Consider the following 26,555-nt stretch of genomic DNA (forward strand, 5'->3'; position numbering starts at 1 on the left):
ATACATTCAACATTCTCGAAATAGAAATGATGAATACACCATACAATAAAATAGATCAATTAAGTATGCACACGACACGGACCTCGCATTTTACGATTACTCGAGAAAGGAGACGGACGATGCTACAGTCGAGGGATCTCGTGTTTACACTAAGAAAGTATCAACTGGAGTATTTAATTCGACGTCGCCATGTTAACAAACATTTATAAGGAAAATATGCCAAAACCACTACTTAGCTCTGAGTAATTCATTACCTTGGTATTTGTTGGTTCAATAAATAATCAATGAATTACTCAACATGAGAGGTTCTATGTGAAGCGAATTAACGATGTGCGGCAAAGCGCACGATGTGCGAGAAGGTGTGTGCGACGCGTGCGCAAAATAACGCGCACAACAGCGCGCAAACAACTCACGTAACGCGCGCGACGACGTGCAAATGACACGTGACGATGCAAACATGCGGGGGGGTAGATGGGCATGCACAGGGGTAGACGGACGTCGCGGAGTCTTGGCGACGTGCTGCACGCACGTGAAAAGCTAGGGCGGCTGCAAGGGAGCTATCTGGGGCTGATGTGTGCACGGTTCGACGTATGCCAGACTGGAAATGGAGAGGGTGAACTGGCCAAGGGTGCGGCCACGCAGGGGCACCGGGAGCCGCGGCCAGGGCCCGCGCCGGCAGGGAGCTGGGATGCGGCTGCCCACTGGAGACGCAAGAGGAGAAGAGAGAGAGAAGCCTACCCCGACGGTGAGGCACGATGGTGCAGACGACGGGCTCTGGTGGTGGTTAAGCCTACCCCAAAGTCGAACCTAAGGATGCCACCTAAGGGCCATGAAAAGGATCTTTAGATATTTAGTTCATACTCCTAGTTCTGGGCTTTGGTACCCCAACGGTTCTACCTTTGATCTCTTTGGGTATTCAGATGATGATTATGTCGAATGTAAAGTAGATAGAAAGAGTACATCGGGGACTTGTCAGCTTCTGGGGAGATTTCTGGTGTCTTGGGCTTCAAAGAAACAAAACTCAGTAGCTATATCCACCACAGAGGCCGAGTATATTGCTATAGGGCATTGTTGTGCATAACTACTCTGGATGAGGCAAACTCTTAGGGACTATGGCTACAAATTGAGCAAAGTCTCTCTTCTATGTGATAATGAGAGTGCAATCCACATGGCGGAGAATCCTATTGAACATAGCCGCACAAAGCACATAGACATCTGGTACCACTTTCTGAGAGACCACTCACAAAGGGAAGATATTGTAATTGGTCATGTTAGCACCCTCAAATAGTTCGTCGATATCTTCACCAAGACTTTAGATGAAAAGAGACTCTATGAGCTCAGGAGTGAACTAAATGTTACAACCTTGATTGAAATATTGCATGCAATGGTTATTTCATATCATTTTGATCATGGTATATTCTCTTTCATTTGGTACACATGTATATTTCTTATTCTTCTTGTGCCAAGGCTAAGACTAATATGCTTCCAAGTGTATTTTTATACTTAGTCTTAGTTTGAAAGGGAAATGGAGTTGAAGGCAAAGGCAAAGCTTCCATTGCATCTCTGTCTGTATCAAATACCCTTTGCCCTACTCATGTACTTAAATTTGTATCTTTCCAGTTAAAGGTCTCCAGATTTCTTTGTTTTTGGCGCTTAATACCAAAGGGAGAGAAATTAATAGGCCAAAGCAAAAGGACCGCACCACCACCTCTTTTGAAAATGTTTTATCTTCTAAATTGGTACTACCGCATTTGTGAAAACCCTCTTGCCAGCTAAGAGGAGAAAAACTATTTATGTCAAAGGGGAGAACTTATTCAGGGGAGCTTTTATTTGGCCAAAGAAAAGGCATTTGAAAAATAGGGAGAATTTATCAAACATAGAAATGTTTTTGAAAATCATATTCCTACACCTTAGGCTAATTGCAAATGAATTTGAAAAGATATTACAAAAAGACTTGCAAAAACAAGCCTAAGTGGTGCAAATATGGTTCAAAATTTTAACCATGTCAAAAACATTCATATATGCTTTAAACTCAAATATCTTTTCGATTGGTATCAAAATACAAACTAGTTGCCCTTTTCATACATTATATTTGCTTTGGTTTGTGTTGCCATCAATCACTAAAAAGGGGAGATTGAAAGGGAAATAGGCCTAAAAACTATTTCCACACTTGTATTGGTATTTGATGACCATCACAACCAATTGAGCTAACTAGTTTACTAAGTTATGATTTCATGTACTCAGAAAAACTTCAAGAAATCAACCCTCAAAAACAGTGTATCGCGGACCGTCTGGACCTCTTTTGGCGGACCATCTGCGACACGTTGATGGACCTTGGACAGGGACTGTGCAAAACTCACACTACTACTATGGACTATCCAAAGGAGAGAAGAGTACTGTCTGGTGCCATGTGCGGACCGACCGCTTGTTGAAAACCAGAAAACCTCAAAGGTGCTAGGTTCGGTAAAATTCATTTTAGCGTCCACGTAGACCGTTCGGGGTGCACGCCCGGATCGTCCGCGATTGCTTTATATGACATCTAACGACACATTTAATGCACTTATAGCCATTGATATACCCATTACTGTCGTTCGTTGCAAATCCAACCGTTGATGTGTACGGGTGGACCGTCCAGAGGAAGGGCGCAGACCGTTCACGCGTGCCAGAAAGTTGGCAATGACTAGAAAGTAGTTGGTGACTATAAACACAACCCCAACCACCTCCATTCAAGACATCCAAGTATTCCAACTTCAACATTCATTGCTAAGAGTAGACTTCACTCTAAAGCTCACACAAGCATCAAAGATCCTCCAAGTGTAACAATTGTGATTGTGTTCATTAGTGATTAAGTGACTTGTGAGAGATTCTAGAGAGTGTGGGCTAGTGTTTCATTTGTCTCTCTTTGTTGCTTGGTTTTGTTGATCGTGTTTTTCTTCATCTCCTTCTAAATTCTCATTGACTTGTAAAGCTAGCAAGAGACACCTAGTTTTGTGGTGATCCTTGCGGGTCTAAGTGATCCTCGAGATTAAGAAGAAGCACTCAACCGGTCTAAGTGACCGTTTGAGAGAGGGAAATGGTTGAAAAAGACCTAGCCTAGATGGCCTCCTCAACGGGGAATAGGTTCTTCGGGATTGAACCTCAGGAAACAAATCGCCCATGTCTTTGTGTTAATCTTGCATTGCGATTTGGTTTTTCCTCTCCTCTCTCTATTATCTTGTTTATCGTTTTGAGTTAGCTCCCAAAGTTATTTGTGTTGATTAAGTAACTCGTGGCAAAAACTCTCTTCCACACTCTAATTATATTTATACTTATTTTAACGCTAAACTCGACGAATTATTTTTAAATTTTATAATTTTCAGGTTCCGTCTATCCACTCCCTCTAGACGACTTTGAGGAAGCCTGCCATGAGCTGAACGCCTGAACTCTACTTTGACACTACCTAAAAGTGTCGTCAACGTCGACGAATGTCCTTGCTCCATATCCAGATCCAAAATTTGAGGGCCAAAAATGACTGTATGGCATTGACTAATCATTTACAATTGAACCCGAAAATAAGACACCAGCCTACTCTGTATGTATAATGGCTACAATGGTTGTTCACCTGTGAAATGACTCATGGGCCCTCTGAAAATGTCCTGGACTCATGGGCCAAAAACTAGATATTGCCTTCCAAAAAGAGCAGTTGGGCTCAAATCTAAGATTTCTGGTTACAGCTTCCCACTTCAGTGTTCAACGTTTTTCTTTTATGTTGTTCTGTTCTTCCAGAGGAAAACTAGATGCACTGGGGAATCCATTCTGATTCTGGTCATATGATGATCCGAGCTCTGCCAACAGCTGGGTCATCTCAATTCTTAACCGATTTATTATTACCATAATTGTTCCCCAATAATTCTAGCCTCGTTCCGGCAAAATTTGTAGATATAAACAACAATACAAAGAGTTTGAGTTGGCGCTCACCGGCCTCCACTCTAAACTATATACGGGACGACGATTCCCATCCCATCCCATGTTTATTCCATTTCATTCATCCCAACTAATTCCCTTATCAGGTCTTTCTGCTCCGCTCTGGGTATATATATATTAATCATAATGTCGTACGTCCCTTGTAGTATCATCTGGACGATGGCCGGGACCGGGACCACCACCTGATCCTGAACATCCATCCAGCCCCAAGAGAGCTGAACCCGCCATCAATGGTGGTGGTGCTGCGAGAACGGCCACCATCTTCTCCTCTTGGTCGTCTGCGACCTCGGAGCATCTGCAGCATTCACAAACCACAGAATCGTCTTCACCAACACAATAGACAGAGCTTGTTTGGTTGTGCTTGCACATGATTCCTACCACTACTCAGAACAAAAGAAAGACTATTGACAGTATATAGCAGCATGTTGGTTGCATACGTTGGCGGTGAAGGCCCGGCATGCCAACGGCACGCCTACTCACCGTTCTGCGGATGTATGGAGTTGTAGTGCACCTCCGCCCAGAAGCTCAACAGTATCACTGCAACCACACAGGCAGGAAGCCAGATTTAGATGCCAGAAGCCAGTAACCAGTCAAGAATCGAAATACCCGGTAGGTGGCCCTTGAGGACCAAATGTTTACCTTTGTTGGACTTCTGAACCTTAGGCAGGATCTCGATGTAGCAAGTATCCTTGAACGATGTCATCACGAAGATTTTTACTCCATACTGCACCAGATCGTTGTCTTACATTACATTAGGATGTGAGTAAAACAATGGCAGTCTTGTCAGCTCCACCACACAGGATATGCCAGGAATGACAGCTGGAAACATAGATTATAAAGACTAACCTTGTCAGCAGCAGCCTGCAGCGTCACATGGTCACCCCATTCACCGTTCCTGTTTAGTTTATATGCAGTAAAATCCATGTTAGACAAGCATCCGCATGCACTTAATCTGTGCTCCAATCTAAATATATATATATTGATTGGCATGGTGTGGAACTGACCGTGCAACTTTCTCCAAGTAATCATCATATGCCATGGGAACGTATCCATCATAGGCGTCACGGTTAGTTTTAAGCTGGAAGGCATGGTTTGTCAGAGAGGAGACAAAAAAAATGTACATTCTGCTAGCGATTGCGAAGCAAAAGTTTATGCAGTTAAATACCTGGTTAATTATCTGCGACCTCACAAATTCATGGTGATCCGGACTTTGGTAAAGCTGATCTGATAGTGCTCGGAACTGTGGAATCGGGGCGTGCAATTAGCATCAGTTGGTTGTCAATGTGATACAGACAATCAATTTGAAATCAGAAAGAGATAAAAGGAGGGAAAAGGAGAAAAAGGAAGTGCAGAGATCACTTGAGAAAAGGAAGATAATAGGTGGAGAAGGAAAGAAAAATCAACTGTTTGGGTGAGGATGGATCATACCTGACAGTTGCCATCTCCTTTCACCTTGTTTTCAACCAGCTCATACAGCCTCAACCTGAAAGATGATAAATCAAACATTGAACAACTCCAGCACGAAACGTTTTGCGTGAAAAACTAATGTAGTAAAACAAAACAATATTATTATGTGCAAGTAATCTATCCTGTTATGGAAATGTGAAGCTTAAAAGACATTTAACGACAATCAGAACCAAGGAAAAGTTTAACACTAGCAAGCATACTGTAGAACGTAACAGTGGTAGTAATTCACTAAGAAAAGAATCTACAGGACTGACCTTTCTGTCAGCCTTTCATGGTCCATAGTGGCTTCATCAATTGATGGGATTTCTCCATTAATTTTGGGGACATGCTGGACAAGGCAGACACGGATTATTGGACCACAGTTGGAGATGGAGTCAGAGGAACAGGGAAAAAATTACAGATATACAGCACAGCATTCACAACAGGTTCATTTCCTTCAAAGCAACTAGGATAGGGTGTTGGGGGTGCCACACTGTTACTAAGAATATTGGATAGTATCATTCTAAATTTAAAAGCAATAACAAATAGGAATACTATCTGAGGGCAGTGAAACTGCTAGTAGCACAACAAATCATACAGTGTATAAGAAAAGTTAATACCTACAGCTTTGTCCACAGAGGTCTACCAATAAAAGTAGGTAGACATGATTTTCGCATAGGATAATTCTTCAAAGACACGCATTAAGACCAAGAATATGCAAAGTTACTTAGCCATTCAGTTAATTAAAGACTTGTAGAGGAATTTGATGTCAACATCATTTCTTAAAGTCATTTGGCATTTAAGGTTAGTGGTCCAACTGAAAGTGATATCCATGTTGTTTTTTCCCTCTTCCAATGAGGCTTTGGCTATACAACAGACATATACAGGAATTTTTGCTGATGATCTAGGTAGACTTCCTTAGAAGCGAAACTTTCATTATTCTGGCAGCTGACGAAGCACATCCAAATGTTAGGCGAATGAAGCTAGACAACACAAATTTCTTAACCTGACTTCAAAGGATCAGTAGACTCACGGGAACTGGGACCATGGGGTAAAACCTCTTCCCTACTTCCTCCTCCATCTCAAAACAACCGTCACCACCTGTGTCTGGAGAGGAACTAGACGGTTCTACATATACTGTCTCGTGCTCGTGCTCGTGCTCATGGGTGCTTCCTGCAACATACCAAGAACATTAGGAAAAACATAAAAGAGACATGTTGAGAGAGGGGGAAAATCAAGTCAGATTATGGATATTTTCAGCACCAGGATGGTAGATGCCTACTGATGGGTTGTACATATCATATGCGAGTTGAGAAGAATGCAACTGAGTCTCATCTGGATGTGATGCTGCCAAAAGAAAACAGAACATATATACACATGAGTGAGGAATACTGTCTACCTGTCCCATGACTTGTCACATGGAAAATGAAAAATCTGCATGTATTTCACGAGTCTGACTACCTCTACCGTAATGATGGAGGTCACAACAGTGGCCATCACAGTAACCGGGAGGAGGCCCGTAGTACCCGTTGGGAGGAGCAAAAGGGTCGCGGAACAGGTCGTATCCCCATGGCAAATTCTGATCTTTCTCACACATGTTCATCCGTCGAGCCCAAGCTGTCCGTCTGTGGGAGCGGAGCGCTGCGGTAGCAAACAGATTCAAGCGGTTTACTTCAGTATCACGGCAGCAAAGAAAAGCAAACAATGTCACAGCTAGCTTCGCTGGGCTGCATCGGAGCTAAAGCATGTCCGGTGAAAAGCGAGACCTAACAGAGATCAGCGATTCGATTCATCAAGCTCGCACTAACGCGCGGAGGACTATGCTGGTATTGTTATTAACTATATATATACGAAGGGAAGATTGCGGGCAAGGAAAAAAAAATCGTCGCACAATCCTCTACGGACCACTAGCAGCGTACGTGAAAAAAATAGCAGCGAAATTTCGAAAGCAAAGGAGGCCGAATCGAATCGCATCGGCCGCGTACCAGAGCCGGGTGGGCTGGATTCCTGGCGGCGACTAAGAAAGATTCGGACCGGATTGGATTGCTCGCCGGCCAGGACACAGAACAAAGCGCTGGCCTTGGAGCAATCGAAGCGAGCTACGCTAGAGGTTCCGGAGCGGAGCGCGGGAGGAGAAAAAGGAGAGCTCGCTCACCCTGTAGGCGGCTGGGTGGGGCCTGCGCGCGTCTTCTCCGGCGCCGGAATTGGATCGCGACGAATGGGGGAGGGGAAACCGGGAGGAGAATGAGGAGGGGTATATATATGGGTGTGTGTGTTTTTGATTGTGAGGAGGGGGAAGAGAGATAGGACAATTTTATTCATTTTTTATTCATTATTAGTTTTTTCTCACTTTTTTTTTGGCTGGCACGCGGTTTTTGTTCACTATCAGAAAAAGATGCTCTCTTGTGAATGGTACACCCTAAGTTTTTTTTTGCTAAATTGTATAAATATAAATAAATAAATATATTTCAACTATACTAAAGCATTACTTTTATTGTTCCAAGTAGTTTTCACCGTTATCATGTACCGGATTTAAATTGTAAAAATACTAAAATTATAAAGAAACAGATGTTCGAACCGATAATAAACCTGTATTCATACACACTTAACTAATAAAATATATATTTTTATGTTTTATATTCTATATTTAAATATAAATGAAAAATAATGTACGGACATTGCTCTAGTAACCAGTAGTTTTTTTCCTATGGTTTTGAGCAATGGTTTTTTTTATACTTGTGGCTTGGAGTGAGCAAGATTATCTTGTCATCCTGTGGCGGCGGGAGAACGCTTCTTCAAAGATTGTTAAATTTGTTTTATGGTTTTGTTGACTTTCTTCTTTGTGTTTGTTGAGGTAGGAAAGTAGGCTAAACAAAGCACACGGACCATTAGTTGTTTCTTTAGAACCCATTGATAGTGATTGTACTATTTGGAATTCCATTCATTTGTACGTCAGCTAAAATGTAAATAAAGAGGAGCATTATGCCATATATTCTCACTTTGTTTAAAGGTGCAGGTATCTCCCGTACCATCGCATTTTATCGTGCCAAATAAACGAACTTTAGGTCCCTGTCGAATGTCCGGCATCAGGCAAACAATTCGACTTTTATTGAATGCACAAGCTAAGGAGGAGAACGAAAAGCTTCCATCGTTTGTGCCTTCAAGCTTTTGATTAGAGTCAAATACCTGATCAGATCCTACACCTATAATGGGATGTCACCCACGTTCTAAATTTTGGGGTGTTTGGACCTTAACCAAGTTTAGGAACACATGGTCTTTAATTTTTTATGGCCTTGCTAACTACTCCCTAACAAAGTGTTGGATGTATTCACCTTTAATCTTGTGTGGACTTATAAATATCAGTAAAAAAAGATTTGTCTCATTTTTCCATTGTTTATGCTTGTCTAGCTTATATAGTTGAATTTGGGAGTTGAAGATGTGATCCATCGAGTACTCGGTCTCTCTTTTTCTTCGTAGGAGTCTTAGCATGGTCCAAAAGTAATACCTTGGTAATCGACATAAAGTAACTCGGAGATTATGTATCTGTTAAGTTGTAACTTGCACTCATTAGAAAGACATGAGTAGTTCAAGTAGCATACCACATGGTGGAAAACCATCCCATAGAAGTGCTTCTAAAGCGTAGACCATGATGCAGTAGGCGTCCATGGTTTCTTTAGCATACAACACCAAGAAAGCAGGTCACAAAGAGCACACCCTGTCTAAATCACTATCTCAACTAAAATGTGTGTTTAGATCTCTCTAGAATGACTTGGTGGTGTTGCATAAGTCCTTAGGAATGATGCTTAGCTCTAAGAGTGACTGGTGACTAAGTAGGCTGGTTAGGGAGTATTTATAGCTACAAACCCCCAAAAGAGTCATTGAGTGAACCGTAAAAAAATCTGCTATCTGTGAGTGCACCAGAGCACCACTGGACCTCCAACAATTGCCCCCACCAACGTGATCTACTTTGGACTTGCCTTCCCATGGAGCATCGACCTAGTCCCGTGCACCACCGGACCGCCACGTGTCAGCTAACGTTGAGATGACCGTCGAAGACCGAGTTAGCCGTTAGACCCGACGGTCCGGTGCACCACCGGACTAGGTTGATGTGACAGGCAAATGAAGTCGCGTCTGGAGAGCTGTTTAGAACTTTGGTTCGGTGAGCCAAGCCGCCGAAGCGCTCCGAGTCTGGTGCGTCCGAGACAGTCGAGTTGTGTGTTCTTTCTTATTTTTCTTCTCTAAATTAATTTGACTCTCTCCAAGAGTGTTCCTATGACTTAGACATACATTTCTAGTGATTGTACGACTAGTTTTAAGTCATGTAGCTTGAATTACTTGATTCCTACAACTTAGTTTTTTCTGTTTATATGAAGTTGATTCATGCATACATATATCTAGCCAACATGTTAGTCCATACTGTTGTGTTGGTCATTAATCACTAAAATATTTTATACAAATACCTCAATGCACAATTTTATGGAAATCTTTTGCCCGTTGACCGTTGCTCTCCCAAGCAGCACATTTGATTGGAGTGACGTAGGAATGTAGGATGTTGGGTGAATGAAGCCGGGAATCTTTTGCATAGGGGCCGGGGCTGTCAGTTGTCAGCGGCGGGGGAATCCTGGCGCTCTGCTCGGCATCTGACGGCGGCGGGCCCCGCGCTACGACGGGCTCTGGATTTATCTGCAACCGTTCCCCGCCCGCTCTTGCTCCTCTGCATCATCAACAACAACGTACGTAGTATCTATCATATACAGCACGCACGGCCGGAGCAGATTATTTAAATATACACGAAAAATGCTGTGTTTTTTCTATCTCTCTTAGTTTTGTTTTGAGAGGAAACGGCAGAAGGATGCATCCAAAGGCCTGACGGCGACGGGATCGAGAACTGAACAGTCTTTGTTTGTTTTTTTTTTGGGTTTGGTTTGCTGACCTAAGAGAAAGCATCTGTTTTTTTTTTCTGCGAGTGGTCTGCATCCAAACCTAACAAATTCAGTTTGGGCCGTTTTTTTGAACTTTGTCTATTACGCGATGTCTGGTGCCGCGATTCATGAGGCTCTGCTCTGCTCTGCTCCCTGTTGGAGCTACGGCTACCATATTTATTAAAGAAACTCTCAATATTTCTGGTTTTTTTGTTCTTCGTGGCCACTCGCAAAGTTTTTCTAATGATCAGGATTCAATTTTAAATAGTAAGAGAATTTTTAGATTTTTCTCTATAGATCTTCTACATTTCTCTGTGCAACAAACCAGGCCAGAGCGTCAAAATTCCCGCTGAATTGTGTCCCATAAGGGAAGAAGCCTGACATCTGAACCTGATGGAACGGAAGCCACGTCGATCCGTGAGGAAGGGAATATCAGTGCGGAGGCCGAGCAAGTTAGTTCTCTTTCAAGAAAACAACAACAACAAAAAAAAACATTTTCACCCTCCTCCATGCGTTGCATCTCACCAGCCATTGACATTGCTTTCTCAAGAGCAAATATTTATCTCTCTCTCCCCCTTTTTTTAAAAAAAAGAAGAAGAAGAGAAAGAAAAACAACCACCACTCGATTGCATTGCATTGCATTGCAAAGAAAGGTTTTTTGAGGAAGCTGGATTCACACACAGCCATGCGTTGCAATGCAAACAAAAGGCCGCCTCCGCTAGCTGGACAAGAGGATGGGTGAATGGCCGGAGTCACCCATCATCGCCGTCGCATCGTTCTGAATGTGAGCTCAGGATAGGCCGCCGGTTCTTTCGGATTGGACGCCTGTGGCAGCATCCCAGGTCACGTCTAGTCTGAATCTCAACCATATTCCAGTCCCTTTTCCATGCCAACATCACTACGCTATCACACACTTTCCTTATGTCAGCTTGGTGAGTGATCACAGGATCTGCACTGCACATCAGGAAGCAAATCCGAGAGTCAGCTTATTTTTTCACACTGAAAACTGAATAAGTCTGGTTTAAAAAAAAGATATGTTTTCGGCCAAAAAAAAGGTGGGAGGCTTATTTCAACAACCTAGCCCGGGAATAGTTCGTCCTAATTTAAATATGAGTAAAACACGTCCCTAAACAACCTTGCATCGTTTTGTTTCATCTTGATCCTTAAACTCCCAAAATACACATCTAGGTCCTTAAACATGTAAAATTGTATCTTTCCAATTTCTAAACATCCAACATGCACATTTCGGTCCTTATATCTATATGGTTGAGTCTCTAAACTTGTTGGTGTTTAGACTCGTGGTCCTAACCAACTAGTGAAATGATGTCGTGTGCCACGGATCCAGATGGTGATGCGAGTTCACACAAGCGATTTATTCGGATCAGGCTATGCAAGGCCCTACTTCCAGCAGAGTGGGGATGAGGCTTATATTGTCCGCACTTAAGTGCCTGCAGTAGGGGTTATGAGCTGAGCGGGAGAGGGGAAGACCCTAAGTCCCCGAATGTGATTGAGGCAAGTGACAATATCGAACGTAGGAGAAGACTCTGAAGTGTTTTCCTACCCCCTAGAGGAGCCATGGACTACCCTATTTATACGCCTAAGGGGAACGCGACCTTGTAGACGGGGGCTGCCTTCCTGATGTGGGGAGTTTCTTCGTATCCCGTGGACAGCATGGCCTTGTATTTCATTGTTGACTTGAGCCTGCTTGTTTCCCGTTGAGAGCCGAGGTAGAGGTTGAGGGTTTGGTTGCGTACCCGAGCCCTCCTGGGGAGGGATTTTATTCTTCAGCGTCTTACAATCACTCCTATTTTACAAGGTAGTGTGATTTTTATCACCTCCTTCACTAGAGTACCAAAATTGCTATCTATATCCACCCTAACACGTGGATACCTCGTTTATTTCATCTTTTCCCCTTTTGCCTCACCTCTTCGATATCTCTCTTCTCTCTCGTCTCTCCTTCATATTACTACACAATCGCTTTGTCGTCTATCTTTCTTTCTCTTTTCTCTTTTGACTTACTCATTCTCTTGCTTCTAGAATTGCAAAGGAGATGTCGATGCAATGAGATCTATATATCACATGAGCAAAGGTGGATGGAGGAGGAGATGAGTCTGTAGTTGTCACTGTCGACCTCCACCTCGTCGTGTTGTGGGCCAAGGTAGATGAAGGAGCAAGCGAACATAATAAATCTAGGTGAAGATTCACCTCCATATCATCGAGGCATGTCGTTGTCCTCAATCTCCACCTTGTTATGTTATAGGTCGAGGCACATGAAGGAGTACACACGCATGGTGAATCTATACGGATATCTGCCTTTACAATGTTGAGATATGGCATCATCCTCGATCTCCACCTTGCGTTGTGTGCCGGGGTAGACGAAGAAGCATGGGGATGTGGTGGATCAGAGGTAGAGATCCGCCTCCATGTTGTTGACGTATGTCCCCATCCTCGATCTCCACCTCGTCATGTTGAGGTTGAGGCAGATGAAGGAGCACACGAGCATATTAAACCGAGGCGAAGATCCACCTCCATGACGTCGAGCTATGTCATTGTCCACAATATCCACCTCGTCTTGCTATAGATCGAGGTAGATCAAGGGGAGGCATGCGTGATGAGTCTAGGTGGAGATCTGCATCCACACCGTTAAAGTATTTCACAGTTCTCAATATCATCCGTTGTCGGTCAAGATAGATGAAGGAACATGCAGACGAGCATGATGAATTTAGATAGATATTCGGCTCCACGCCATCGAGGTATACCATCATACTAGATCTCCATCTCATCGTGTTGTGGGTCAAGGAAGATGAAGGAACGGGCAAGCGGGCTTGCAATGACTCCTTTACGGTTTATAATCACTCCTGCTTTACAAGGTAGCGTGTGTTTTATCACCTCTTTCACTAGAGTACCAAACCTACTATCTGTATCCGCCCTAACACGTGGATACCTCATTTATTTCTTTCCCCTTTTGCCTCATCTCTTGAATATATCTCTTCTCCTTTTCCTCTCATCTCTCCTTTATACTACTACCGCATTGCTTTTTCGTCTATTTTTTTTCTCTTTTTTCCTTTTAGATTCGCTCCTTCCTTTGCTTGCATATTTGCCCAAGGAGAAGGCGATGGAGTGAGGTCATGTAGATCTCACGTGTGTAAAGATGGATGAAGGAGGCGGTGAGCCTGTGGCTATCGTCGTCGATCTCCACCTTGTCATGTTGTGGGCCGATGTAGATGAAGGAGCAGGCGAACATAATAAATCTAGATGGAGACCGACCTCCACACCATTGAGGTATGTTGTTGTCCTCAATCTCAACATTGTTGTGTTGTGGGTTCAGGCACATGAAGGAGCAATCACACATGGCGAATCCATGCATAGATATGTCTCTACACCATTGTGGTATGCCACCATCCTCGATCTCCACCTTGTTGTGCTACGCATCGAGGCAGATGAAAGAGCATGTGAGCATTGTGGATCATAGATAGAGATGAGCCTCCATGCCTTCGAGTTATGTCCCCCATTCTCAATCTCCACCTTGTTTGTATGTCGAGGCAAATTAAGGAGCATGCGGGCATAGTAAATGTATGAGGAGATCCACCTCCACGCCGTCGAGGTATGTCACCATCCTCAATCTCCACCTCGTCTCGCTATAGATCGAGGTAGATGGAGGAGGCAGCCATAGCGAGTTTGGGTGAAGATCTGCATCCACACCATTGAGGTATTCTAGAATCCTCAATCTCATCATATGCCCCCAAGGTAGATGAAGGAACAGGCGAAACGAGCATGATGAATCTAAGATAGAGATCCAACTCCACGCCATCAAGGTATATCGTTGTCCTTGATCTCCATCTCATCGTGTTGTGGGTCAAGACAGATGAAGGAATAGACAGACAAGCACGATGAATCTAGATGGAGATCTGACTCCACACCATCAGCCATCGTCCTATGAATGAACTGGCGAGCAAGCGGGCACAATTTACTCTAGGCGGAAATCAACATCCACGTTGTTGTCCTCAATCTCCACCTGGACATGTTGTTGGTTGAGACTGATGAAAGAACACACGAACATGATAAATCTAGGCAAAGGTCTGCATCCACACCTTTGAGGTATGCACGAAGCCTCTCTTCCCCGTCCTAATTTCTCTTGCATCTCTCCTATCTTTTTCTTCTTCTTTGTCCCCAATCCCCATTTACCTCTCCCATCTCTCTTCCACTACACCCTTTTGATCCATACTTTCTCTTCTGTCTTCTAGCATCTATCCTCTTTCTCCATTCCTCGTTATGAAAAGGGTATATGAGACCATCAGAAGGGTGGACGAAGAAATGAATGAGACCAGGGTGCGCTGGGTCCCTGGACATCAGTCAAAAATGGCATACAAGGGAATGGGTATCTGAATCATCCCCGAAGACCACACCAAACTTGTCCCAAAGACGAAGAAAGCCAGCAGCAGAAGTTGCACTGGAAATTACACACAGCACTACTCTATGTACTCCATTCCAACGCCACCCCACTCAACTGTGCACCTTTCTTCTTCTTCTTCTCGACTGGTATTATGCAAGCATGAACTCACCCTATATACCAACCAAGCACTACACGGTGGAACAAACTGTTACCACCGTCTCTATGAACAGCTAGCTAGCTACTGTACTTACAGCACCGGAGCCACCCCGCCCTCCTCAGATGTCCTTCACGATCGCAGGCTTCCAGCCGCGCCACACGATGTGCCGGCAGCCGAACCTGAGCTCCCAGAGCCTCCTCCTCTTCACCGACCCTTTCCTGGCGCGCTTGTCGCCAGGGCCAGGCTCAGAGGCCGAGCCGTGGTAGTGCAGCAGCGGGGGCTGCGGCGGGCCGGTCCCCACGCAGTCCACGATCTTCTGCACCATGTCGTACACCTCGCTCATCTTGGGGCGAGACTTGGGCATCCGGACCAGGCACCGGTTCGCCACACTGGACAGCTTCGTCATGGACTTGAGGTTGTAGTGCCCCTCCAGCCGCGGGTCGACGATGATGGGGAACCGTTTCACGTCCGAGATGTACGGCTTCACCCAGTCCAGGAGCTTCTGCTCGCTCTTTGGGCGGTTCCGGTCGATGGGGCGGCGGCCTGTGATCAGCTCGTACAGGAGGACGCCGTAGCTCCATATGTCGCTCTTCGCGGTCAGGCGCCCAGTCTGCATGTACTCTGGAGCTGCGTAGCCTAGAGTCCCGACCACCTGTTCAAAAATATATATAATTAGTAGGGGGCAATCCCTACTATTTCCTAAAAAGACATGGAACCACCAGTTTAAAATTGAATTCTCTTAACTTCGAGATTAGCAAAAGAGGTGGCTTCTGTATTCATGCCCCGAGTAATTTGGCTAGAATACATTGACAAGCTAAATTCTGAAGCGGATCGCGAAATGAATATAACAATTGCAATGTTTTCAAGTAGCCAAACCTCTCTCTATTACTTCAATTCCCATTCTCAATTTTTTTTGACTCTGTTCTTCATGTCTGGTACAGAAACTAAATATACACATTAAGAGGTTACTTGCGCAAGTAGTAAACAAAAAATAATTCGTATCCAATTTCGTTGGCGGCTCCTAGGCGCAGCCGACGCATTGCGGGGGCTGGGGTTGAGTTTAATATGCGAGATTGGGGTAATAGGTCTACTAAAAAGGCTATGAGAGCTTTGCATATCTTATCTGATGACAATGGTACTACCCAGGAAGCACTAGACGCGTATGCAAAGATTTTCAAGCAACCTTTGTCCCATAACCAGGTAGAAGCTTTGGCAGCCCTCTTTGGTTGGACCCCTCCTCCTGGACTTGTTTGTTAGGTCCCCGGCCTCCTGGTGTTTTCTGTAGTGGCTTTTATCTGTTTTCTATGGATCCTGGAAAACTTTTAATTTGGAATGTGAGGGGGCTGAATTCCTCTGTTAGGCAGGACTCAATAAAAGAATTGGTGGACTCCTCCCAGGTTGATGTGGTGTGCTTGCAAGAAACAAAAATGCAGAACATCTCTAGGAGAAACATTCTGTCTATGTTGGGAGCTGATTTTTCTGAGTATGTGTACCTCCCATCTGTGGGGGCAAGTGGTGGTATTTTGATTGCTTGGAGGAGACACATTGGTCACACAGGACAGACAAAATTTCAAAATCACAGTATTTCGGTCCAGTTTTGTAGGGCAGAGGGGCAGGCTTGGTGGCTTACTTGTGTGTATGGACCTCAGGGTGAGGGGGAAAAAATTCAGTTCCTCCAGGAACTTAGAGACATCAGAAATGCTTGTGATGGTCCTTGGATGGTGGCTGGGGACTTTAATCTCATCTACTGCTCTGCGGATAAGAACAATTCCAATATCAATAGGGCAATGATGGGTCGTTTTCGACAGACAATCAATGACATTGCTCTTAAGGAAATTCCATTGCATGGGCGAAAGTACACATGGTCCAACCAGCAAGCAAACCCTGTTTTAGTTAAACTAGATAGAGTGTTCTGCTCTGTGTCTTGGGAGCAATGTTTCCCAAACGTTCTCCTCCAGAGCATGGCATCACATGATTCTGACCATTGTCCGCTCCTGCTGGGTCTTCAAGGGAACAAACCTGGGAAGAAACGCTTTCATTTTGAGGCTTTCTGGCCAAAAATGGAAGGTTTCCTGGAAGTGGTACAGGCTGCTTGGAATTCGGTACACAATATCAGGTGTCCATTCCAAACCCTGGATTTGAAGCTAAGGGTAACAGCAAGATCTCTTCAAAGCTGGAGTGACAAACAGGTGGGCCATGTGAGGTTGCAGTTAGCCTTGGCAAAAGAACTGCTTCACAGGTTTGAGATGGCACAGGACGAAAGAGACCTCTCCCCAGCTGAAAATTGGTTTAAGAACTGTCTCAAAAAACACTCACTGCTGCTGTCTTCTTTCAAACGCACTATGGCAAGGCTGAGATCTAGGATCACATGGTTAGGAGAAGGTGATGCGAATACGAAGTTTTTTCACATTCATGCTAGGCATCGCAAGAGGAGGAATTTTGTTGCCAAGTTAGTTGATGGTGGTCACATTCTATCTGAGCAGAGTGAGAAAGCTGCAGCAGTGGACCTCTTCTACAAAAATCTTATTGGGCAGGATGGACAGAGGGATATAACAATTGACCTGGCAGCTCTTGGCCTACCTAGATACAACCTGGCTGCCTTGGACTCCCCTTTTACAGAAAAGGAGGTCCTGGAATCCATCAAAGGGTTACCCTCTGACAAGGCCCCGGGACCGGATGGATTCACTGGTCTTTTTTTCAAAGTGTGCTGGAACATTGTGAAAAGTGATATTATGGCAGTGGTATCTTCGGTTTGGAGCAGAAATTTCAGCAATTTCTGGAAACTTAACACTGCCTACATCACCATGGTGCCAAAAAGAGATGGGGCTGAGCAAGTTAAGGATTTCAGGCCAATTAGCCTGGTCCACAGCATTGCAAAACTCATTACGAAAATTCTCGCAAACCGACTTGCACCAAGACTGAATGAATTGGTTTCCCCAAATCAAAGTGCATTCATTAAGGGGCGATTCATCCAGGACAACTTCATGTTAGTGCAACAGACAACTAGACTGTTTCATCAACAAAGATTATCTCGGTTGCTCCTCAAGCTTGACATCACCAAGGCCTTTGACTCGGTCTCCTGGCCCTTTTTAATTGATGTCATGCAGCAGATTGGGTTTGGACAGATCTGGAGGGACATGGTTTGTGGTCTTCTTGCTTCATCCACCACACAAGTCATGCTCAACGGGTTTCCTGGTCAACAAATTCAGCATAGAAGGGGGCTTAGACAAGGGGATCCACTGTCACCAATGCTGTTCATATTGGTCATGGATGTTCTTGGACACTTATTTATAAAGGCAGAAGAGGCAGGTTTATTGCAGCAGCTAGCAGCAAGAAGACAACTTCACAGAGTATCCATTTATGCAGATGATGTAGCCCTCTTCTTACACCCTACGGTGGATGAAATCTCCATCACTCTTGATATCTTGCAGCTTTTTGGCAGTGCCTCTGGTCTCAAAACTAATGTGCAAAAATCCAATGTCTACCCCATACAGTGTTCAGAAGAAACTATCTTGGAAGTCCAAAGTCTGCTACCGTGTGAGGTCGCAGTTTTTCCTTGCAAGTACTTGGGACTTCCTCTTTCCTTGCACAAGCTGTCCAAGCAACAGTTCCAGCCGTATGTTGATAAATTTGCTGATCAACTACCTAATTGGAAAGCTGATTTGATGACCAGAGCAGGCAGGAGAATACTAGTGCAACATGTGCTCACAGGTATGACTGTGTATCTGGCAATGGCAATTGATATACCCCACTGGGCAGTTGATGCTATAGATAAAATAAGAAAGGGCTTTCTTTGGAGAGGAAGAAAAGAAGCTAAAGGGGGCCATTGTTTGGTGGCTTGGGGCAAGGTGTGTCGCCCACTTCAGCTTGGTGGACTGGGTATCTCTAGTCTACCGGAACTTGGATGGGCCCTCAGGATGCGATGGCTGTGGCTACATAAAACTGACTCTAGAAGACCTTGGACAGGGCTTCCTATTCAGGTCCCAAGTAAAGCCAGAGCGTTCTTCAGTAAAGTCCTTATCTCGGTGGTAGGTAATGGACATAATACCCTCTTCTGGTCTGATAACTGGTTGCAAGGCAAAAGCATCTCGACCATTGCCCCGAGCCTATTTTCTGTAATCCCAAAGAAGATAGCTAAGAGTAGAACGGTCTATGAGGCCTTGTCAAACAACAGATGGATTTATGATATTCGAGGTGGTCTAACTGTGGGAGTTCTGGCAGATTATTTCAAGCTCTGGGACTGTCTCTCTGGTTTGGAGCTGCACCCCCTCATTGAAGACAGACACATCTTTAGCATAGCCCCAGATGGAAAATATTCAGCGAAGGCAGCTTACAAGGGTCTCTTCCTGGGATCATGTGCATTTGGACACTACAAGAGGGTTTGGAAATCTTGGGCTCCATCAAAATGCCATTTCTTCCTCTGGCTGGTGGCCCAAAACAGGTGCTGGACTGCTGACAGATTAGCAAAAAGGGGGCTCAATCATCCTAGCAGTTGTCCATTGTGTGATCAGGAACCTGAAACTATTAATCACCTGCTGGTCTCATGTGTGTTTGCAAGGCTTTTCTGGTATAATCTGCTCAGAAAGTTCGGGTTGGATATCTTGGCCCCCCAGCCGGGCCTGACTTCCTTCCTGGATTGGTGGGAGATGATTTCTGAAACTGTTCAGGGAATGGTCAAGAAAGGTCTGAATTCACTGATCTCTTTGGGGGCCTGGATGATCTGGAACCACCGTAACAGATGCGTTTTTGATGGACAAACTCCCAGTCTCCCCTCTATCCTTCGGCAGGCTGATGATGAGAGAAGACTGTGGGCATTAGCTGGGGCCAAGGGCCTCTCTTTTTTGGCAGCTTCCTTAACTAATGGCTGAATCCTGCTGTTTCTTTTTTAGTAGTTTTTTGAGTCTGGCTTTATTGGACTCTTTCACTTATAGGAGGTACTGGCCTCCGTAAGGAGCTTATTGTTTGTAACCTGGTCTATTTTAGACCTTTTTTCCTCTTCTTAATATATTTTGAGGCGCAGTTCCCCTGCGCTTTCGAGAAGAAAAAAAAATTTTCGTTGGCGCAAAAAAGTCAACAACATTGTAGAATTACAACTCAAAGAGCTTACTAGTTGCCTATTTCTCTTCATCATAATTCTCTTCTATTCAAGCAAGAACACATTTTATCTCTTGAATACTGTCAGGATACTAGTATCTACTTACCAAAAGGATACAAAACACTATTCGATCCAAACACACTAATGTAATAAACTAACTGTCGGCTTGTAATTGTGCATACCGCTGTGGAGACATGGGTCAGACCTTCTGCTGGTCCATGCCTAGCCAAACCAAAGTCTGACAGTTTAGCATTCCAGTTCTCATCCAACAAAATGTTAGATGTTTTCAGGTCCCGGAAAATAACCTGCATGCATGTCTTAAATTTAGAGGGTAGATATGGTTTATGGAACAGTTAAAGCATACTGCAGTGTTTGGTATTTCATGTATTCCTTGTGCGAGGTACAGATGCAGAGGGATGCTATTGCCCCATAGATGTTTCAGATTGTGCAAGTGTTATGGCCTCCATGACCATAAAGTAAAGGAGTTACCTGGAATTCCATTTCTTCATGCAGATACTTCAGTCCCCGAGCAGAATCAAGAGCTACTTTTAGTCTCATTGGCCATGACAGAGTAGAAGTTGACCTACTCGACAAGTGATCATCCACACTTCCATTAGGCATATATTCGTACACTAAAAGCCGTTGTACTCCCCTCTCATCATCTTCAGCACAGTAGCCTATAAGTTTAACTAGGTTTGGATGATCCACAATTCCAAGCACATTCATCTCTGTTAACCACTCCTTCTGCCCCTGGAGAAAGATCATATTTAATTAGAATCAAATCATACAGGAAGCTAGACCTAGATTCCAGCATACGTGACTTCAAAATGACTCATCAAGCATGTGGGATTGCAAGGATTTCGAGGTATGCTTGGATTTATATTTTGTTTTCTACTTTTCTACATGGCCACTAGTTGACTCACTAAACCTAGAACAGTAAGCATGGAACTGTAAATACAAGAAAATTAAAATATATTACTGTACATTCCCTGAAACAGGTGAACCTATTTGATGGTTACTTTCCTGAAGAAATGAAGACTGGATTTTTTTGGTTTATTTCTAGTATGCTGAGTTTGACAATCCATAACTAGGTCCAAATAAGACTGGTGGTTCTACAGAATGACGATGACAACAATAGCATTTTGTATGTAGCTATAATTTAACAACTTTAAGAACATTAAACAGTGACCAGACTAACTTGCTACGTTTAAATGGTAAGGAAAGAAAAGATGGTGAGAACTGACAAAAACTACTGCAGCTTGTGTTGTAAAACCTAATTATTTTATACCTAATACAACGATACACAGCTCTCATACATATTCTTTGGGTGAAAAGAAAAGATGGTGAGAAACACTTGCCTGAAGTCCTTTACGATTCAACTGCTTAACAGCGATCTCAATTCGTTCGTTCGGTTCATCGGAGGTCTTGATGACACCCCTGTACACACAGCCAAAGCCACCCTCGCCAACCATGAGAGACCGGCTGAAGTTGCGGGTGGCACTCTTCAGTTCAGCAAAGGAGAACACCCTCAGGTTAGACGGGCGGTCAGTGAAGCTGGGGTACTGCGTCCTCCTTATCGACTCGGCGCTCATGTCGGAAACATTCAAGGAGGTGAAGTCTGAACCGGAGCGGACATCGCGCTCCGTTGATGTTGTGCTCATGGACCGTAGAGAGGCCGACTTAGTGACTGGATCCTTCTCTTTGGTGTCTCCATGCAAGAAAGGCAGGCACCTCATTGCTGCAATGCAGTGGAAAACTGGGAATCAAAATCAGGAAGGGATTCATGCTTCCTTCATATAACACATGTAAAGATTACATAATTGGGGTCATGCAAAATAATGTTCTGGTAACAGGTGGTGTGAGACAAGAACAGGTAGGCAGGTTCAGTTTTTTTAGATGGTAAAAATGCTTGGAATTTATTAGATGCAGAAAGTGGAGATAAATTGGCATGACTATCAGTACTTCGCATTCGAACGAGAGCTCAAGTGAGAACCTAATTGGCTCTGTAGCCAGCGACCATGGCTGTTGAACTGCAACAGATTTGATTAAAAAAAAGGAGAAAAGAAGAGCCTTTAATTATCAGTACAAAGCTCAAACGAACCTAAAATTCAGACAAGGCTGGGCCAAAAACCATGTCCTTAACTTGGACTGACGTAGCAGAATCTATGTGCAAGAGTTCTGCAACCGTAACAAGTCTGAAGGCACGGACGCGGAGAGCAGCGCAAGAAAGCAGGCAACATGAACCACCAACAGGGCAAACAAGCCTAGAAACCAAACCTGTAACTATGGACAGCCCCAAATCCTACCGAGTCCAGCTCAAACCAACCTTAGCTAACCCTGGAACAATCTCCACGGAAAACCGGTGAGACTGGAGAGGACACGAGGAAGCATGAGGAAGAACTGGAGCAACAAACCTTGCCTATCTTGCGGAGGCGGAGCTGATCGATCCGGGGGGGAGTGGAGACGCCCGGACCGGCGGTGTCCCGTGCACGGAGGGGAGCTCCGATCCGGGACGCGACAGGGACTAACTACTAAGGGAGCACACACACACAGCGGCGGCGGCGGCGGCGGTCAAAGCTGGGAGCTTGTCTGGAACGGAAAGAAAGGTGGTTTCTCCTCCGCTCTCCCCCCTCTCCCTCCTGCGAGGCTCTGGCTCAGGATCCGCCGAGTCACCAACCAAGAAGCTGCGAGGCAAAGACCATTCCCTCTTTCTTATAATAATCTATATAGTACAATACCAGAGTGTTTGTTTGCGCTCAGGTTTTCATTTTCCCACACTTTGTCCGCGAACGCAGCACGCAGGTGAGAAAACGACGAGACGACGGGGCGAACGGGGACGGAGGAAGAATTCCTTCCTGGTCGTCACGGGGAGTGGAGACGAGGGTGACGGGAGGAGCACGAGGGCAGAGGGAGGGGGAAGACGGATGGATCGCCGGACGCGACAAATTTATTGGAGACGACTCGCAATCGCTCTGTGTCCCCGCGCCGCCGCAACTGCACGAGAGAGAGAGCAGCCAACGTTGCAGAGTCAGTCACTGCTGCTTTTCCATCTCTTTGGTTGGCAAGAAAATGCTAGTAGAAAAAGAAAGTCACCTTTTTGTGGGGCCAGGGTCCCAACTAACAACTTCTTTGGCACGCTCTTCAAAGCGGCCGTTTACACGAAACCACACGACACCCCCATGGCACATGGCAAGAGTGAATCTGCACACAGTTTATGTACAAACCCTAAACATGTTTTTTTAAAATTATCTTAAACATTCTTTAAGATAATGATATAAAGTTCCAGCATGTATCATTTCATGGGATGGTAGTGGTATACGTAGGAGTAACAATGAACTCTAAATTTTACCCTATATAAGATTGGATTAGGGTCAAGACTTATTTCTATTCATTTTGAACTAATTTTTTTTTGAGCCCTCCCATTTTGTAAAGAAGCATTTGAATCACAATACATTACCATCCCTAGATACACGTCTGATAGTCAAGATAGAGATGAAAGCCATAAGACTTGCACGTACAAGAAACACGGCCATTGGGCGTTGATTCGAATACTACTTATTAGTATGTGATTTTGTCTTTTCTTCGGTTGTGAATAAATAGAATATAGAATTTGTTATGCAAATCCATATATTGTTTTAGTGTCGCGCTTGTTAGACTATCTTCGACACTTTATTTATCTACATTTATATATTCAAACTTCACTCTACGAACAATGCAACATAATATTCAGATAATTTTTTCACACTTTTCGTTGTAGGGAGCAAACAATGCAAAAAAAATCATTCTTATTTTCATGATGTACTTAAGAACATAACTAAATATTAACACAAAATTATATGCATATCTATTTTAAAATATTAAATTTATCCTGTAATTTGGATGTTTGAGATCCATCCCTAAATAAGAAGTAAGCTTCATTGCAGTTCTGGAAGCTCCAACCAAACTTCATAAAGACATATAACATAAAAGTTTCCCATCTTCTCTATCACACCATGAAAAAGGTACACCTCTTTTTCATGCATCATGAACCACCGTAAAAAACCAATACATCATCCTAAAAATTACATGCATAGAAGTATTAGATTTAGCCTCTTCTCTGTCACACTATGAAAAAGCTACACCTTTTTTTCATGCATCATGAACCACTGTCAAAACCAATGCATCATCCTAAAAATTTTATGCATAGAAGTATTATATTTAGCCTTGTTAAATAACATATCATCTCTATTCAACCAAATTGCCCTACAGAGTACAGGCGCACATAGAAAAATTTTGTTTTCCAAGCTTTGGACTTAGTCCACGTAGCCAAGAACTAAACCAATTAGCAAAGCTATTAGGCAGGAACGAAGCCGGAAATTTTTTGACATGAGCTAAATTAAAGCGCTACAACGAAATAATCTCATTAAATCACCTACAATATATAATAGTTTGCATGTTTTAAAATTTAGGAGGAGCTTCGGTGGGGCTCTATAGGTTCGGGAGTGGTAGGGGGATTGGAGCCCCACCCACCGTACCACTAAATCCGTCCCTGCTAGTAGGTGGCCTTTTGTCAGGAAGAACATCTTGTCAAATCAAAGTTCTACATGGCCCGAGCTGTGAATATGACATTCTTACTAAAGTTGCACCAAAAAACATCTCTCCTATTTGTGAAGTGGCCTAGTACTACTTTTGACGATAAGTCAAACCAGATGATCTGGTTTCCAAAAACCAAACATTGTCTAGAAGACACATTAAGTGGAATAGTCTTAAGGAATCTGCCACCATCATTTTACCTTCATGCCTCACAATTCTAAATAAGCTAGGGTAAACCTCACTAAAAGGTTTGTCACCTAACCACATTTCCTTCCAAAACCTCACTTGGTCCCCATTCTGCACGTTAAAAGTGTCACAAGACAACAACATCTTCTGCCTTCATAAAGTGATCCAAAATTGTGAATCCCCTATCCTATGCTGCACCTAAGTTATAGATTTATTAGATAGATATTTCCTTCTTAGAATTGCCAAGCCCCATCCCCATTAATCAATCCAAATATCCGTGTGCTCAAGAGACACCTATTTTGAAGTTCTAGGTTATGTATTCCTAGATCACCAAAATCTTTTGGCATACATAGAGCACTCCACTTAGCAAGATGATATTTCTTTTTATACTCCTACTCCACTAGAACAAATAGGAGCGATAGTACTCTAAATTTTAAGAACTCGTCTAGGGGTCTCAACAAAAGATAACATAAACATAGCCAAGCTCTTTACACACTAAATTAATGAGGACAAGACGCCTGCCAACCTAGAGTAGTTTTTCTTTGTAGCTATAGAATTTTTTTCTAGAACCTTTTCGTAATACAAGATCAATCCTTATTGGTAGTTTAGGAAAACCTAGTTATCTAAAAGGAGAAATGGCTAACCGGCACACAAATTAATTGTGCATACTCGTATTCAAATTCTAAGTTGAGCCATAGCTTGTTGAGACAAAAAAAGGAAATAGTTCGCAGGAGTTTTGTCTGATACGACCATAAGATAATTAGTAGAGTATTAGCGAATGAGATTCTAAATATAAAGGTTTTTTTGGGAGGTGTTTGTGTGAGTTCAAAAACAATGGTTGCTATTGTTTGGGATGCAAGGCACCTCATATAACCAGGGTTGGATATCGAGCCAACTTAGCTCCGTTCGGTCTAGCTCAAGCTAACTCATTAAAATATCGAGCTGGATCAATCAGTCTCATTAAGATAATGAGCTAGAGAGGCACCTCGACTCATCTCGTTTTGTGAGCTCAAGCTAACTCGCTTAGCTTATGAGCCAAAAAATACAATATACATATACATACAACATTTTATCCATTTCATATTTAATTTAAACAATTCTAATACCATAATAAATTAGCATTATATGGTCACAACGGACAACTCACATATATCTCGTTGCCGGCTCTATTTGTACCAAAATAAAATTTGTTTTATTATTTTAATGGATTTATACAATATTTGATGTATGTATTATGTGTTGAATGTAGACATAAAAATAGAGAGTTAAAACGAATACTATTTTAAGACGGGGAAATATTATTCGCTGACTCGTATCAAGAGAGTCGAATATAGGATCTAAGGTGATATCGAGGCTCTGGTAGCCACTTTGCTGCGTATCTTTTACGCTTGCCAAATCTTTGGCTTTGATATATATATATATTTTAAAAAAGTCAACCGAAGAAGAAGAAAAGAGAGGATATGAGAGGAATGCGCCCACCATTGTTCCTCAGCAGTCAGCAGTACTCCCGCCGCGGATGAATGGGTGCGTGGTGGGCCCATCTGGAAGACTTGGACCAAGACTTTGACTCGATCCCATTCAATTCGTTCCCATCACCGGTCCTGCACAGAGACGGAGAGGTCGGTGTTCGAGTCCACCACCACCGCCGCCGCCGCCGTCCTCCCTACGGACCAAACTCTAGCTGGGCCACGGCCCAAGTGGAGCCATTCCGCAGCCCGGCTCGGTTTCTTCTAGGCCGTCCCGCGGCCCGCCCATTCGAATGCAAAGCACCCACCACCTCTGCTGCTGTCTTCCGCCCGTCGCTTCCTCTTCTCCCGCCTG

The 26,555-nt window shown here is 43.8% G+C and overlaps 2 protein-coding genes across 12 annotated transcripts; both read right to left on the minus strand.

Annotated features, from left to right (window-relative positions):
- Positions 1-3,548: 3,548 nt before the first annotated feature.
- On the minus strand, positions 3,549-7,757 carry LOC100279737 (uncharacterized). 6 transcript variants are annotated; one of them, NM_001152696.1, is given in 12 exon segments: positions 3,549-4,258; positions 4,401-4,500; positions 4,603-4,687; positions 4,810-4,858; positions 4,968-5,041; positions 5,129-5,203; positions 5,392-5,446; positions 5,685-5,758; positions 6,443-6,582; positions 6,673-6,756; positions 6,871-7,050; positions 7,565-7,624. In NM_001152696.1, coding segments are annotated over 10 exon segments (843 nt in total). In that variant the 5' UTR covers positions 7,013-7,050; positions 7,565-7,624; the 3' UTR covers positions 3,549-4,258; positions 4,401-4,435.
- A 2,970-nt stretch (positions 7,758-10,727) lies between these two features.
- On the minus strand, positions 10,728-24,012 carry LOC100280259 (putative protein kinase superfamily protein). Of its 6 annotated transcripts, none has more exons than XM_008645304.4 (6): positions 22,391-24,012; positions 21,335-21,714; positions 20,466-20,726; positions 20,159-20,281; positions 14,976-15,533; positions 10,728-11,285 (listed from the first exon to the last, which is right to left on the minus strand). In XM_008645304.4, exons 2-5 carry the CDS (start codon positions 21,710-21,712, stop codon positions 15,000-15,002), a joined length of 1,296 nt encoding a protein of 431 aa, XP_008643526.1. In that variant the 5' UTR covers positions 21,713-21,714; positions 22,391-24,012; the 3' UTR covers positions 10,728-11,285; positions 14,976-14,999. The 6 variants fall into 6 exon arrangements, with proteins under 6 accessions (XP_008643526.1, XP_023158249.1, XP_035823854.1 ...); XM_023302481.2 differs by having other exon boundaries at positions 10,809-11,280; XM_035967961.1 differs by lacking the exon at positions 10,728-11,285 and having other exon boundaries at positions 14,633-15,533; positions 22,391-22,660; positions 22,753-24,012.
- Positions 24,013-26,555: the final 2,543 nt, after the last annotated feature.

This window comes from Zea mays, chromosome 5 (assembly GCF_902167145.1).
Source record: "Zea mays cultivar B73 chromosome 5, Zm-B73-REFERENCE-NAM-5.0, whole genome shotgun sequence".
Classification (NCBI taxonomy): domain Eukaryota; kingdom Viridiplantae; phylum Streptophyta; class Magnoliopsida; order Poales; family Poaceae; genus Zea; species Zea mays.

What these genes read in the sequence shown, in the direction of transcription:
- LOC100279737 (XM_008645254.3), bottom strand. Translation starts at nt 7,012, where the DNA reads ATGAACATGTGTGAGAAAGATCAGAATTTGCCATGGGGATACGACCTG. An exon ending in AGTAGGCATCTACCATCCTG is followed by an intron (nt 6,583 to 6,672) that starts GTGCTGAAAATA and finishes GGTATGTTGCAG; the next exon opens with GAAGCACCCATGAGCACGAG. An exon ending in GGTTCAGAAGTCCAACAAAG is followed by an intron (nt 4,501 to 4,602) that starts GTAAACATTTGG and finishes GTGTGGTTGCAG; the next exon opens with TGATACTGTTGAGCTTCTGG.
- LOC100280259 (XM_008645304.4), bottom strand. Translation starts at nt 21,712, where the DNA reads ATGAGGTGCCTGCCTTTCTTGCATGGAGACACCAAAGAGAAGGATCCA. An exon ending in TGAATCGTAAAGGACTTCAG is followed by an intron (nt 20,727 to 21,334) that starts GCAAGTGTTTCT and finishes ATCTTTCTCCAG; the next exon opens with GGGCAGAAGGAGTGGTTAAC. An exon ending in ATGAAGAAATGGAATTCCAG is followed by an intron (nt 20,282 to 20,465) that starts GTAACTCCTTTA and finishes ACATGCATGCAG; the next exon opens with GTTATTTTCCGGGACCTGAA.